The sequence below is a fragment of the Mycetomoellerius zeteki genome, unplaced genomic scaffold, assembly GCF_001594055.1.
Source record: "Mycetomoellerius zeteki isolate Tzet28-1 unplaced genomic scaffold, Tzet1.0 scaffold327, whole genome shotgun sequence".
Classification (NCBI taxonomy): domain Eukaryota; kingdom Metazoa; phylum Arthropoda; class Insecta; order Hymenoptera; family Formicidae; genus Mycetomoellerius; species Mycetomoellerius zeteki.
This window is the reverse complement of record NW_017257313.1, coordinates 1,468,536-1,483,905: the sequence shown is the minus strand read 5'-3', so window position 1 is coordinate 1,483,905 and position 15,370 is coordinate 1,468,536. Positions and strand designations below refer to the sequence as shown.

The following is a 15,370-nucleotide window of genomic DNA, read 5'->3' as shown; positions in this document are numbered from 1 at the left end:
GTTCGCGTGTATGTCTGCGCACCTTCAAATTTTACTCGTATAAAATGGCCATCCCGTGACTGGATTACAATCGTTGAACTTTGAACATCTATGCAAAACGGGAAACGGAACGCCGGAGAGAAAAAGAGGAACAGCCAGGTGCGCAGGCAGGCAGACGGGAAATCTGTTCAAAATCGGCGATATATTCTTCGAAAATGATTTTCTCCCTCGCTCGTATTTGATAGTTCGACTATGATGGACGGCTACGATGGTTGATTTATCACTAGCTCAGAGAATCCCGGTAGATTGCAAACTTTGCTCGCATGAGTAATTATTCGGCAGATAATGGTCTGATTCTGAGGCGAGACTCGAGACGAAAACTTATCACCGTTCGTCGCGCATCATTGGACCGAATCACTCGAGTATCTCATTCGTGATTTCGCTGCGTATACAGGGTGTATCTAAAATAATGTACACTAATCATACAGTGCTATTCCTAATAAAAAACTGAGTTTAAAAGTTCTTTACCATTTTGCAATTTTCGCAATAATTAACAAGATATTAATTACAAAAAATCGCTGAATATTCGTTTTCAATAATTTTTTACTCAAATACTATCAACTTTACAAAAAAACTGCTAGAGATAAAAATTGTTTATTTTCTTCTTATAAAGGTATGAGAATTTTTTCAGAATTTTTTAATACCGTATTTTCTCATGTTGGTAAAAATAAGAAAATGCAATACTAAAAAGTTGATAAAAAATTCTGAAAAAATTCTTAGAGTTTTATGAGAAGAAAATAAATAATTTTTGTCTGTTGCAGTTTTTCTGTAAAGATGATAGTATTATGAGTATGATGATATATTTGAGTAAAAAATTATTGAAAACCAATATTTAGCGATTTTTAGTAATATCTTATTAACTGCGAAAATGACAAAATGGTAGAGGACTTTTCGACTCAGTTTTTTATTAGGAATAGCACTGTATGATTAGTGTACGTTATTTTACCCGTAGTGTACGTTATATACACCCTGTATATCCACAAATGTTATTTCGAACAAAATAAAGTGCAGTAAAAAGTTACGAGCGATTAGTTCTGAATTACACATTGCCTAATAACTGGATTTCTGTTTGTCATCTGCTAAAAATTAATTTCATGCGCAAATCTTGATAACTGGTCGGAATATTCTTGGTGATATATGCACTGACGTAAGAAAAAAATCGTTCATTTGACCGAATTATTGTAATTTAATTCCTCTTTATTTCTTTTAAAGAATGTATGTATTTATTAAGTCAAACATAACTTAACTATAATTTATATTGTCCCATTTTTTGGGACAATTTGTATATGCACAGTTGTTTTAATCACGCAAATATAGTCAATTGCGCTATTAATAATATATAGTCACACACACACAAACTGCTCGAAAATCTTTAGTTTTTCTTAACATATTTTTTAGTTATTATTACCATGTAAATAGTAAGTAAATTTAAGAAAATGGTTATATTTATTATATAATTGCGATTGCATTTAATGAATAAAAACATTAATTCTATTTATCATTTAAATATTAATATTCTACTATAATAATATTTGAAATTATCATGATTTATAACACAATTTTTTCATGTTTGATTAATTGATGTCATGAGAGAACATATATGGTTATTATTATTAACATTGGTATTAATTACAACGTAGTAATAATAATCATAAAAATGGAGTTTCTAACCGTAATTTACTTTATTATGCTTTCCTCTCACAATCATTGTATATTCTTCAATGAAAGAAATATACAAAAACAATTAATTAAATTAATTTAGTCAAATAAGCAATTAATTTAAAATTATAATTCAAATGAACATTTTTTTTCCTCAATGTGTATTTAATTCAGTGCATCAACAATACGTTAATATCGTCAGACAATTTATGAACGTTAAAAAAGAATCTGCGTCCGTGAGTTTCCGATCGATCCGGAATTAACGAAATTCGCGCGGAAGCAAGCCGCGGGCGCGAGTGCGAACGCAGAATTTTGTTGCGTGATTGCTGCGCGATCCGATTGCGATTCGATGGCGGATTTTTGAATGGCTATGGAAATTGAGAGCGCGGGGATGAGGAAAATCTCCCCGTTCGCGACACGACGGGCGCACGCTTCTCCTCATCGTGTCGCGTGTCCGTGACAGGATTTTCTCGAGAGCGACTCGCGCGCGGTCGTCGACGGTGTGTTAAATTCCGCGCGGAATCGTCCTACATAAATGTTGCTGAAAAGTTTTGCGTTGTCCCGCGTGTATTACTCGTTTCACCGCTCCCGTTGCGCCAGACAGAAATGCCTAAACTATCCTCCGGCTGGATTAATGGCGTCGCGGTTTACGGAATAAGCGCACTGTTTGTTGCAGCCGAAAAACAAATGAACGTATTGTTTGAAGTTACTTTTCCTATTAAAAAAATAAAAAGAAATTCATGAAAGCTTAAATTATAGGGAAAATAAATAAATTAAATACAGATAAATTCGATCAGATCGAAAATTAATGTAGACCTTTGTAACATAATGTAAATCGCTGGTGTTTGTTTATTCAGTTCTTTTTAAAGGAAAATAAAAGATTGCGAAATAATATAGCAACTTTTAACTGAGAAATGTAGTTATATTAATATTTTTTAATGATTAAAGTCGACATTAACGTGAATTATTGTTTGCTCTAGTTACGAAGTAAATTACGAAGCTCGTTTTTTTTTTATTGTAACCAATGGTAAAGAGATAATTTTAGTCCTTCGCTGCTCCGACACGAAATTACGTTCCGTAAATGAGCTTGATCACTTTGGGATTCAGTTTTACGATTATCTCTCCAGCACGAGTGTCGATTTTAGTCAGATCGGGATCCGATCTTAATGTATTCACTTCTTTCTGATTTCTTTTCACCCTATTTCTTTTCTTATCCACGAAAGGTGGTCGAAGGCATCGGTATCGAATCAGGCAGCATGCCAAATCGCACCTTCGGGAAGATAAAGAAAAAGAAAAAGACAATCGGTCGGGGCGGGAGCCATTCGCGAAAGTCTTCCCATGAAATAGCCCTCTTTCCTTAATCACCTTTCGTTTTAACGGTCTTCCGAGGGAAATGGAACGAGGAAATCGTCGCGCCGATAAGTGCCTCGGTGATCTACTTTTCATGTTCGACTTCGTCGCCGTACAACTTTAATATCACATATTATTTTTATTATTCGACCAGCGTTTAATTAACACTGGAATCGTGCTGGTCGATAACAATTTTCGCATGATATGTCATAATATAATAAAGTCAAATGGTATTCAGAATATCCGAAAGAGCTCTAAATTCGATTATTTGCTGTTATGCGTATCGACGAAAAAAAAAGAGAGATTTAACAGGAGTCGGTAGAGAGCATGAGCAAAAATTATTTCTGCAGAATGATTCGTTACATGTGGCTGATCAAATATCGGTAGACCAAACGAATATATGCACGCCTGGTGAAATGTTAAAAAGGGAGAATAAATAAAAAAAAAAAAATCGACGGCAGCGTTGCACAACGGGGGTATCCGTTATAATAGCAATAGCTACGGCACAAAGGGCTGCAATCTCCCGTAGCTGCAGCAAAAACGGGAAACGACTTCTGGCGCGGGTTACGCAAGACACGGAAATATATTGAAAATCTCTCAGGGCTCTGAAAATACGGGTACACGTTTTGTAGCAATGTTAAGGAAATCCTGAGATCGACAAAAGCGTCTATCTAGCCGCAGGATCTTTCGACCGGAGTACGTTACGATACCTTAATTAATTGGAATTGAAAGGAATCGTTCGCAAAAAATTTCATTACGTCGATCTCTTTACCTTCTCAGAGTCGCCAATCGCTGCTCTTGTGCCGTGATGTATCCGTTTAGCGTGTCGATCAGCACGGCTTCCGTTTCGAGCAGCTCCTCCATATCCGCCAGGGCGGTGTAAAGTTCTGCCACGGCATCGCGTGCCGTCGTCGATAGTAAAATCGTTACGACAGCTAACAGAGTCACCTTCCTCATCTCCGACCGATACTGTTAATTAAAGAGAGATTTATAAATGTAGTATAATTTTATACATACATTAACATTTTCTATTGTTTATATTCATATAAATAATACTCAAATAATGCTGATATTTATATATAAATAAATTTTGTTCATAAAGTTACGTCATTTGCATATAAATTCTGTGATGAATTTAGACATCGGATTTTTTATGCACGTATTTGTGCGGACATACACAAAATTCGCACAAATTATGCACAATGTGCACAAATAAATGCATTTTTAGAATGCTTTTTCGATGAGATAAATTTCTATTTTGAAGTTGTTTTCCAATCTGCATTCTAAATCCTAATGTCTAGTGATGATAAATATGAAAGTATTTGACGTCTGTAACGTCAATACTTCATTTTTTAAGTTTCGATTTAATTAAATTTCAACACTTCGTAAAAAAATTCTTGATACATCTTGAAAAAAATCATCTGACAATGACTTATAAAAAATAAAGATACTAAGATGTGAGATATCTATTTTATTTTAATTAGAGATAATTTATAGAATTTATATTTCTCTCTCTTTTTGATAGAATTCTCAAAATGTTATTCAAAACTGTTAAAAAAAATATTGACAGAGTTTTTACAAACGAAAACATTTATTCACGAAACAAAAAATCGTCAAAATTCTTTTCGAAACATGTCAGAAACTTTAGAATTTCATTTAGGAAGAGTTTTACTCTATCTATAAGTTACATCAAAGTTCTGAAAGTGGAATGCTAACTTCAAAGATGTATTTGTTATTTTGCTGTTGAAATTGGCATTGACTATATAAGAACGAATATACATAGATCCAATATATGACGGACCAGAAAATAAGTTTATAATAAACTCAGCGTCATATTTTTAAAAAATAATTATTTTTTCATACATGTATCTCCAGTCATGCTTAAATTTTACTTATTTTCTGTATCGTCGTTTTCATTTTCACCTCATCAAAAATTATAAAGAGATTATCCCAGCTATTATTTATGCATCATTCAAATAATAATTTACGCTTCAATGTAGCTGCTCATCCCGCTAAAGTTTCATCTCAACTTCATATACTAGGACCGAGTTGCGGTTCACAAACACACATTGACTCGATCCCATCCCCGCAGCATCCTATTGTTCCCTGTAAAAGAGCAATGCGAGAGCTTGGAGTCGCGTACTTTGGCGGGCGCCAAAATTTTCCCACGAAAAGCAGAACTCTCGTAGCTTCGCTGTCGAAAGCTGCGAACTGGGATGATGATGTGTCATCACGGACGTACGGATCAGCGCGCGCGTGTTTGTGTTGCGAAAAGTTGCGGCTAGCAGAGGACCGGAGTTTGCGCTGATCGTACAACTTACACCTGTCGGATCGACGATTTATTCCGTCACGCCGGCGATGGCACGTAAACTCCTCTCTCACCTTTTCCATCTACCATCCCCTTCCATGCTCTTAAGCCACCGCGGCCTATCTCTCGTCCCATGTCACCCTCGTGTAGCTTTTCTATCTCCATCTCATCCCACTTTGCGGCCGCGTTCGAGAGCCGTTCTCATGGCGAGTGGCTTGAGAGAGCGAGACATGTCAATACGCATAACTCGGTGTTACGATATTCGATGCTCGTACAATGCGCGAAAAGATTACGCACTTAAAAGATCGCAATCATTTCAGGAGCAACCATTTTCGCAAACATTTTGTTGTAGTTGAACTTGTCAGTGATAGGTTTTTTTTTTCAAAAGTAATAAATGATCTCAGAACAATTTAATCGCTCATCTCAATAAAATTTATTATATCGATTGTCATGAAACTGAAGAAATAGAACAAAAAGCTTTATATCAATGCTGATATTGTTATATTTTGATATAAACGGTAATTTTATCAAATGTTTTGTTCTTTTGTCTTTTCATGTTATATTTGGATTATATATATTGTATATATATGGATTAGAAATAATCCCTCATATGTATAAAGCCATACAAATGAATTATTCGTTTGCATGGAATAATAATTTCCGATGTAAATAGCTTCAAGTAATTTCTGAAATTCATTCAAGAGATTTGCAAAAAAATTATTAATAACTAATGTAATATTTAATCAAGTAATCTGGTAATTATGTAAATAATTTAACATATCAGTAATTAATAATATATATACATATATGTATATATATATTATTAATAAATTAATAAATTTTAGCTATCGTTGTCGGTTTTAATTAACCAATTACAGAATAAAGATCTGTAAATATCGAGGATAACGCTGTGTTGAGAAAATACCATTTCCGCGTGGCGCATAATAATTCTTTCTGCGAGCAGGTGAGAGGAATGTGGTGGCGAAATGACAGCGATTCTCGCTATTTTTCCACCGGCGGCTATTTTTTCGTCCATTCTTCTCATCTCCGCTGCGTACGGCTCTAATTACGCGTACCGTAAATTGACTCAGCCCCCTCTAAACCCTTCTTTCATCACTGCGCCCCTGGTAATCGAGCTTGAAGCCACCTCTGAGGTGAATTAAACGTGGACCACATGGTCATATATACACGTGATATAAAAGACACGCATTGTTACGTACTCGGTGACACCGAGACATTCCCTCTTCTCTGACGCAGACAAATTGCTTGCGCAGATTTCTCGCTGCAATCCCTTTCATGTTCTATTAACACTTCCAGTTACTCAATCTAATGCCCTTTTTCCTTATTCCTTCGGTTCTACTTTGCGCTTTTTGTCAGATCGAGACAGCGCTCTTTGCGGTGACGGATTAAAGCATACTCAGAGAGTACGAGCTTCACATCTCCAAAGACTCCTTATCTCTTTGCTATTAAAAATTTAAGAATCAAGGGAGAAGATCGCAGAATGTTAAATGTCATTACTTTCGTAAAGATTAATAAAATAACATTAAGAAATAGAGTTTCTCTGCATTTGGAGACAACGCGACGCGCCGAGAAGATTAATCAACTAGATAATGGGAATCTTGATTATCGAAAATCGGATAAAGTACTTTCTTGGATATTGCAATTTTCGCTTACACAAAGTTGGCTTCGCTAATCTAACTCCATTTTACGGTACGCTGCAGATAAACCGCATGAGACACACTAGATGTGTTTCTTTACTGTAGCACCATGTGGCTTATACCTGTCATAAAAGATTACAGTACTCTGCAAATTACGTCCAAGTTATCCAATCAGATCGAAGTTTTCCAACCACTAGACGCAGGCGAGGAGAATAAGTTTAGAGAATTATTGAAGCGTTCCTCGAAAATGTCCACACGCGTTATTGTACATCGCTCCGCAAAATCGAAGGCACGACGTACAGACGTCGTCTAATATAGGCGAGAAGTCGTATTTTTTTTTTCTTACTCTCGGTAATTTTTTTCATGGATCGCCGTGGCTCCTTTTAGAACTTAACCCGGCCTCGCGGTAATTCGCTCCACGAGAAAGTTTTTTCTTTCGGGAAAGCGCTTAATTAATCGGTCCTTCGGCGAGATTACAGGAACCCGTCCGAATTTCCAGCAGGGCCAGAATTTAAACAAAAATTGCTTCCTCCGCTCCACTATATTCGGCATACTGGTACGGGAGAATTTCGTGCTAATTAGCAATTAACTAGTTTCGAGATCCTCGCGCGCGCTATTGAATTCGCCGACGCGTCGCTTTGTTCGATTTTGGATTACGAGTTATTTATCGACGACACGTCTCAATATTAATCAACGAATATCCGCGAAACACGAAACGCGAGAGACCTGCTCGAAATGGGAGACTGCGTCGGATACGTCAACCGATCCTTGGATGCGGTTTCAATGACGGATTCTCCCTTTAGCCAGGGCCTCTAAACTCACATTATCAAGATATCGTACACTCAATATCCCAGCGATATCGCGATCTCGGTTATCCGGCTTTCAGAAAGACGGTCGTGAATGCCACTAATAAGAAGATCGCGGCGCGACAGGTCGTGCAAACAAAAAAAGGCCGCTGACGGTGGTGGTGGCTTTCAAGTTTCAAAGCGCGTTGCAGCTTCAAAATGGTAATTTCACGGCCTCGCGAACATCTCGCCCGCGGCCAATTTAATTCCGGATGGATGATCACGCCGTCTCGTTCGTACTGTCCCTTTATTTTTCTCCGTCTACCTTCGTCTATCCGGTTTGCGACGCCACCCGATCCCGTTCGAACTCGTTATACAACCCGGACGCGACCTTGCGACTTCCATTCCCAGCTCGCTTCTTTTTCGAAGGGTCGCTCGCTCGTCGCGCCTCCGCGAAGGGTCGGCTCTTTCGCCCGTCTTTTTGTATTTTTTTCCCCTCTCGTGTCCCAACAGCTCTTTTCCTCAAATTATTTCGATGGAAATTGCTTCTCGTTAGTATCGATTCTCGTATACAAAACTTCCCGATCACTATTAACGGAGGCGATCAAGCGTCGTCTTCAGTCAATACTCAACTGGTGCTACAATCCTACAAATTATTAATCCCTTACAGATTGTTAATACGACTCCAGAGAAAGTTACTCGATCGGGAATGCATATATTATTCGAAAAACATTTTAATGTAGCGTGTTAAAGGAAAATTTATTTCAATGATGCATGAATATTATAACGACGATGTCTTGAAATAAATTGTTTACGACTTTACGAGCACTGCCTTGAACGAAGTTACGTCTATTTAAATTTCTTCCATCGCCATATCCATCATTTTGTTCCAACTCAAATTAATTTAATACTAAGGGGCTCTTATTATTCCGATCCCGTCAAGATTCTCAGGGTCCGGAATTCCTGCGAGAAAGTCTCGTCGACTAGGTTCATCGATTCTATACCTCATTGAATCCAGTCGCCACAGTCGAATTGGGCAAATGAGTAGAAAACGCTCTACTAGATGTTACGTTTAGAACGAATTAAGGAGCGAAGAAAATTTCACGGAGTATTATTATTCTGTCAGAATAATAATACTCCGTGATAATCTGTCAGATGCCTCCTTTAATGTCTACAAAAGCATCTAGAACTGAGATTCATTTCTTTCTAATACATAATACTTGAAAACAATCCTGTGAACCATTAATGAAATCTCGAAGTGTTCATTAAAATGAAATAAAGCTCACACTTTCTATATAAATAGAATTCAGGATTTGTTGCCTTGTTTTTCCAATAGTTCGATTTATTTGTCGGGCTCTCGTAAATGTGCGCAAACTTTCGTTCGAATTAAAGGCGAGACTTCCTCGTGAGTCGTCGAGTTCTCGAAAACCAGTCTAATGTACTCCATGAAATTTCGAAACTCACTGATGCCATCGCGCCTCAATGCGTCGCGCGGTCACTTACAAGAGCCTCGTGAAACGAGAAGTGAACTTGGCGCGTGTTCCCCCCGTAATTAAACTTAAACTTCTTGTGAAGTGATATTGAGTATATATAGGCTATCGGTGTATTCCGGAGTATTTCGTTAGTGAGTTCGAGTTGGGGGAGAACTGATTTTCCTGATAAGTAGGCAAGAGCGACGGGTATCACAAGAGACGTCGATGACTTCCCGAAGAACTTACCAGAAGTTGCAAGCGTGTCAAGTTACTTCGCTATTTTCTAAAACGTAAAGGCTAGAATGTGTCCCAGTCCTTTCAAAGTATCATCAATTTTATACATAATATTACTACATAATTTCCCTTCCCAAATCGCGGCTAATGTGCTTAATTACGCATTACGCAATCATACATTTCTCAATATTATAAATATGTACAATCAAGTGACCAACTCCTTAAGAAGGAAAGAGGAATATTAAAAAAATATTAATTGTGTCGTAATTAACTTTTAATAGATTTTTTAACATTTTTTAAATAATTGTTAATAAAACATAAACAATATCATATCATTGTATTTGTAAATAACTAATAACATTTAATGTATAACATCACATGAGAATTACACAACAAAAATTACGTCAAGTTACACACACATTACATTTTATTTTTTTAAATTGTACTTTTCTACTGAATGTATTTTATGAATAATATATCTGGTTTTTTAAATGAAAAATTATAAAACTTTCCATATAAATAATAATCAAAAATTATATTTCACACTTATTATTTTCACTTATTATTTTATATGTTTATTATTATTACACTTAAAAGAGGAACGATTTATAATTATGTCTTTAACTTAGAACCAAGTTTGGGACGTGCTGTAAAGTGGACAAAGAGTTAAAATTTGGGACTGTCTCTAATTTAAGACGGTTGGTCACTAAAATATACAAGCAATAGAGAAATTTTGTTTTTTTTTCTCTTCTTTCATGATTTGTATCTGCTTCATATCAATGCTGACACGGAAATATATCTATGAAATAGCGTAGCGCAATTGCACGACGTGCCTTTTCTGCATATAGTACGTAGCTGTCGTTCGAATGTAAGCTGGATGTTTACACGAACTGCGAACTAGCAGGCGATGAATTATTCGCCGCCATCCCCGTTTTCCCATCGCGACTGGCTCGCAACCTGCTACCGGAGATTTTCACGACGAATTTTTTTTCACCCTCGTCACCGACGGCACAAAGTTCGGTCGTTTAATATCGGGAAAAGATCCGTGAATTCCATCCAATCTAATGAAGGCAATCGGAACGTGTCAGTCCGATATAAATTAATGGGAGATATTCGTCTGGTAACGAAATAATCGAATTATGTGCATATACTGTAAAAAAAGTTAAATAATGTAATAAACATGTAGTACAAATTAAGCATAATTAATAAAATCAACCGGAAATTAGAATCGCAAATAAAGTATAACGTAGTAAACCATAAACTGAATGTAAAATTAAGAATAAATAATTTATATCTCAATTTATATATAGTAAAATATCCAATTCATAATAACCTTTTCCTCCGATTACAATTATCCACGTTTTAATTTATATCAATTATTTATTTTACTATTGATTGTAATTATTCGTAATAATTTATATTGTACCGATAGGATTTAATGCGTTTAAATTTAATTCCACCCTTGGAGAACGAAATGGAATGAACGGCGGAGAGAGGGATGAGGAAGAAGCGAGACAATATACGATGGACTGCGGTTTCTGTATCGTGTATGTTCCTTCGTCCACTTCACAGCGAGCTTTCAACGTCCGCTTCTCCGACAGTATAGACATGTGTGCTCACAGTCGGGGTCGAGAAAACGTTCCAGATCAGTTTCCAAGCTGGCCCTTTTTTCCCCTCCATTCGTCCCTATCGACATCCACAACCCCATTCGACCCGCGGCGAAATGCGGAACGTCCACCAGGGATGGGCTTATCGAGCGTTGCATCTAGCCGATGTTCTCCATTTTATTTCGCGGTAAAATTCTCGTTTCTCGGATTTTTATCACCCATCGTGCAGTACGCGTGTCGTTTCTCTCCCGTATGTTCCACATCTCTATATGACACGCAAGCCGTTTTCGAACATAGATACATATTTTTCTCTACATTTACTCCTTCCTCTCCTGTGCCTCACGAGCATTAGAAGGCGTCCGATAAAGAAATGGATACGTCGTTATCGACGCGAGTATATTCTGACGACTATAGAAAAATACCCCGAAGCAATACGCGAATGTTTTTTAGAATATATTTAATCTGCGGCTGTATATCTCGAACTTTTTACCATATTATATATCGTCGGGAAAAAAATGTAAAAGAGTCAACGATAATTATTCGATAATTCCATTGGATTTACTCAAGAAAAAAGTGACGAGTCTGTGGACACATCGAAATTGTTTTTCGAGTGAGATTTGTAATCGGACAGTCTGAAACGCGAACTAAAGTTCCTCCTCTGTGCGATACGAATCGCCACAGCGCGCGACAGGCTCTAATTTCCATTCTATTTCATTTCTGCAACTTGTTCGCGACGGTGACACGAAGTTCGTAACTTGTCCGACAAGCCGAGTTCGCGACTCGATTTACTTTCTCCTATTAAGATACGTCGTGTGACTTTCAACATTTTATAAGATTATGATCTGTAATGCCACAGACACGTCTCGTCGAGGAAGCATTAATTATCTCGTTTACGTGATCGCGTAGCCTTGAAGATTCGCTTTAGAAAGAATAGTTTACAACGTGTAAGGTGGTCCAAAGGAAAAGCGTAGAAAATAATGGACCGTCGTTGTTTCTGCGATCGGGCTTCTTTATGTCGCGCCGTTGCCCTTTTCGTTCTTTAAATTAAAGAGGACACTCGTGAGATAACGTAAAAGCATACTTCAACGTACTTCCATAAAAGTAATTGATTTCATCTGTTTTTGCGGTGTTTTGTTGCACGTTTTTGTTCACGTCGACTCTGTTGCCGCTCTTATGTCCACCTGCACTCTTTAAATTAAAGGGGATGTGTGCTGTGAATGCGTGTCATCTTTCTTGCACCGACTTCCCTTCTTCTCCCTTTTCAATTAAATCACATACAAGGATCAGTCGCGCTGATGAAAGATTTTACAAACAAATTATCTGTCGACGTTACTATCAATTATGCAGACGTAAATAACATAAAAACAATTGTGCGTTATATATGTATGTATAATGAATTTAAAATTGCTCATTAAAGTACTTTGTAAAAAAGAAACAAAAAACAAATTTTATTTCAAAGTGATATCATTATATAGAATTATTACAGAAAATGTCATGTATGCATTAAATGTATGTTACATAATAGTATGTTAAATAATATTCTAGACAGAGAGAGAAAGAGAGAGAGAGAGAGAGAAGCTGTGTGAAATCGAGTTGATTCATAATTTCTGAACGCATTTATTTCTCTCTCTTCGATATTGTCATTAATTACATACGATAATTAAATTAAATATTATACTCACATTAGATATATATATAGTTACAAATTCCCGTAAAAAATTATGTTTATACACAAAAGATTGAAAATAATATTAATGCGGTCGGTACATCTGTACTGGATTGCATAAAAGCACGCTGCTGTAATCCGCGAGATTTGAAGCAGCGCGTAAATCCTGCAAGGTGAACGGCATCGGATACACACGTTGTATAACGTGTATAACGCATGCACGCACGTATACAGGATCACACAGGTACGTAAACGTAACGTTACGAATAGCCACCGAAATTTCACGGCGAGAGTAACAGACTTCCGCCCGGCGGAAATGCTCGATGCATCGGCTTCATTCCGGATTCATTCGGAAAATGAATTTTAGATTACAGCGCGAGCTGCACATATCCGCGGTTGCACCTGTGCTCTCCGAGGCTCGCGGGCAAAACCGCGCAACTCGTAATTCGCGACACGGTGCTGCTGCTCATATACGGTTTAAATAAATAAGCAAATAAATGAACAAACAAAGCACACGAGAATTGCAAGTTCTGCGTTGATCTGATGAGAGAGGGAGAGAGAGAGAGAGAGAGAGAGAGAGAGAGAGAGAGAGAGCACAATTTATTAATTTAGCCTACTAATGTATCGCGCTGCCCTCGGGCAACATACTCAAATACAGCGAAATACTATGCTTTGTCAATAAAAGCGGATATTTTAGATATTTTTCTCGTGGAACGTAATGCAACGATTCGAGCTATCTCCGATATTAACAAGATGAGTTTAATAATTCCACGGATAAAATCCGATAAATAAACTCGATACGACGATTTACTATCGACTTGCTAAAAGTTTATGACGAGACTTGATTAGCCGTTTGTAAAATAAATCAATGGTCGTGTCATCGAATGGTACAATAAATAATTAGCGGACAATCTCGCGAGCGAGTTTATTCGTTGCACTTACATTGTCGTTTATAAACGACGTGTTGCCTTCCCCGCGTCCCTGTTACAGGGTGGTTTATTACGTCCTTCCTTTGTACCATTATGCTCCACCGCTGCCCATTTGTCTCTGCGCTCTCGTATTATGCGTAAATGTAGTGCATCGCGGATAGACCAAGCTGTCTCTATATTACACGTTTTATCACGGGAATAAACCCGCGACGCGACGCGGCGTTGATTTAACGTGCAAAACTTTTAATATAAATGTGAAACCGAGAAGGGAAACAAAAGGAAAACACAAACGAGGGCGCACTCACTGCCACCGCCACCAGTGTTTCTTTATCCTTTTATTTCCGGACGCCCGACATTAATTAACATCCACTTTTCGGCGCTCCTTGCATTTTTATGATTGGTACGGACGTACACGCGCGCCTGCGTGTATATGCGTTATGTAAATTCAATTCGTGGGATGCTTATATTTTACGACCCGCGACTCTCGGGAATGACGCTAATAGTGACGGTGAGTATTATGCGTTTTTCTACGTTTTATTAAGGTCGCATTTCTATGATGCTCACGAGAAATTTTTCCTTCCTAATACCATTATTAAGAGTGCATTATCATTCAGACGGAATTTCATTAGGTACATAAAATTATTGGTCCCAGTTGTAGCGTCATGTAATCTAAGATCTCTCGATATAGAACCTTGTTATTTGCGACTTATTTAAATCGGAGTCTTTTAGGAGCACCATGTTTAAGCGGCTCGAATCTAATGCAATGTTTTAATTAAAGACTCCAGTATGCCATATCAGATCATTCTAACATTAGCGATCATTTTAGAGAGAACTGTTTTGAGATTTGCCCACTAATAGATAGTCCTGGAAATAGAGACACTTTTTTACTTTATAGATTTCTCGCTACAACGATTTCCTGGGAAGCAATAACCAGAGTGGTTTTCCTTTATCTTCTTTGGTAAATCTTCAATAAAATCGAGGCATATGTGAGATGAAAGTCGAAATCGAATCCGTGACCTGCCGACTCGACCGCTTTTACAATGCGTCACCTGCCGTTAATCGGTATGCATGAGGAAAAACGCACGATTCTCTCCGTAAAATTCTTTTCTTCTCCGTGCAACATTACGAATCACATGGCATCTGCGACGAGCTGAATTAACCTTTCATGATCCAATGTTTTTTTCACTGCTTTCCAACCAGCTTACTGGTGCCTGACTAGGATTGCTACAAATTCTTCATTTTAAAATTCCATAATTATTTCCTGATTCTCAGAACATTTTATAATTTTTCCTGATGCTTCAATAATATTTAAAAATTTTTGTATTTTCGTCCCAATTTAGAAATCATTAAATATTTTGTTGAGACAGCAATTTATAGTAAATTCCTGTTAATACTGCTGCTTGCATTTAATTGTTAAGTTGATAATATTCCAAAACTGTGTAGGTGTGGCGTATGCATATTAATTTAATTAATGCAATTAATTAAAATTAATATTAATTCCTTAAAGCCAAGAATTTTAATTTTCCAGAAAATTTTGCAACATTCCCTGACTTTTTTCTTGATCCTTTTCAATTTCACTGATATATTCTTGATTTTTTCTGATTTCCAGTTTTGTGACTACTCTGCTGATTGTGTTTTTCAAAAGATTTTTATATCCTGAAAA

General features: G+C 37.1%; 1 protein-coding gene across 1 annotated transcript in view; it reads right to left on the bottom strand.

Moving 5' to 3' along the window:
- Window positions 1-15,370, bottom strand: part of LOC108725149 (prolyl 4-hydroxylase subunit alpha-1) — a 107,349-nt gene that overhangs the window by 23,304 nt on the left and 68,675 nt on the right. Inside the window, exon 2 of the mRNA XM_018451964.1 lies at window positions 3,821-4,017. Within this exon, the coding sequence (XP_018307466.1) occupies window positions 3,821-4,005 (185 nt within the window). The 5' untranslated portion in view covers window positions 4,006-4,017. The remainder of the gene's footprint in view (window positions 1-3,820; window positions 4,018-15,370) is intronic.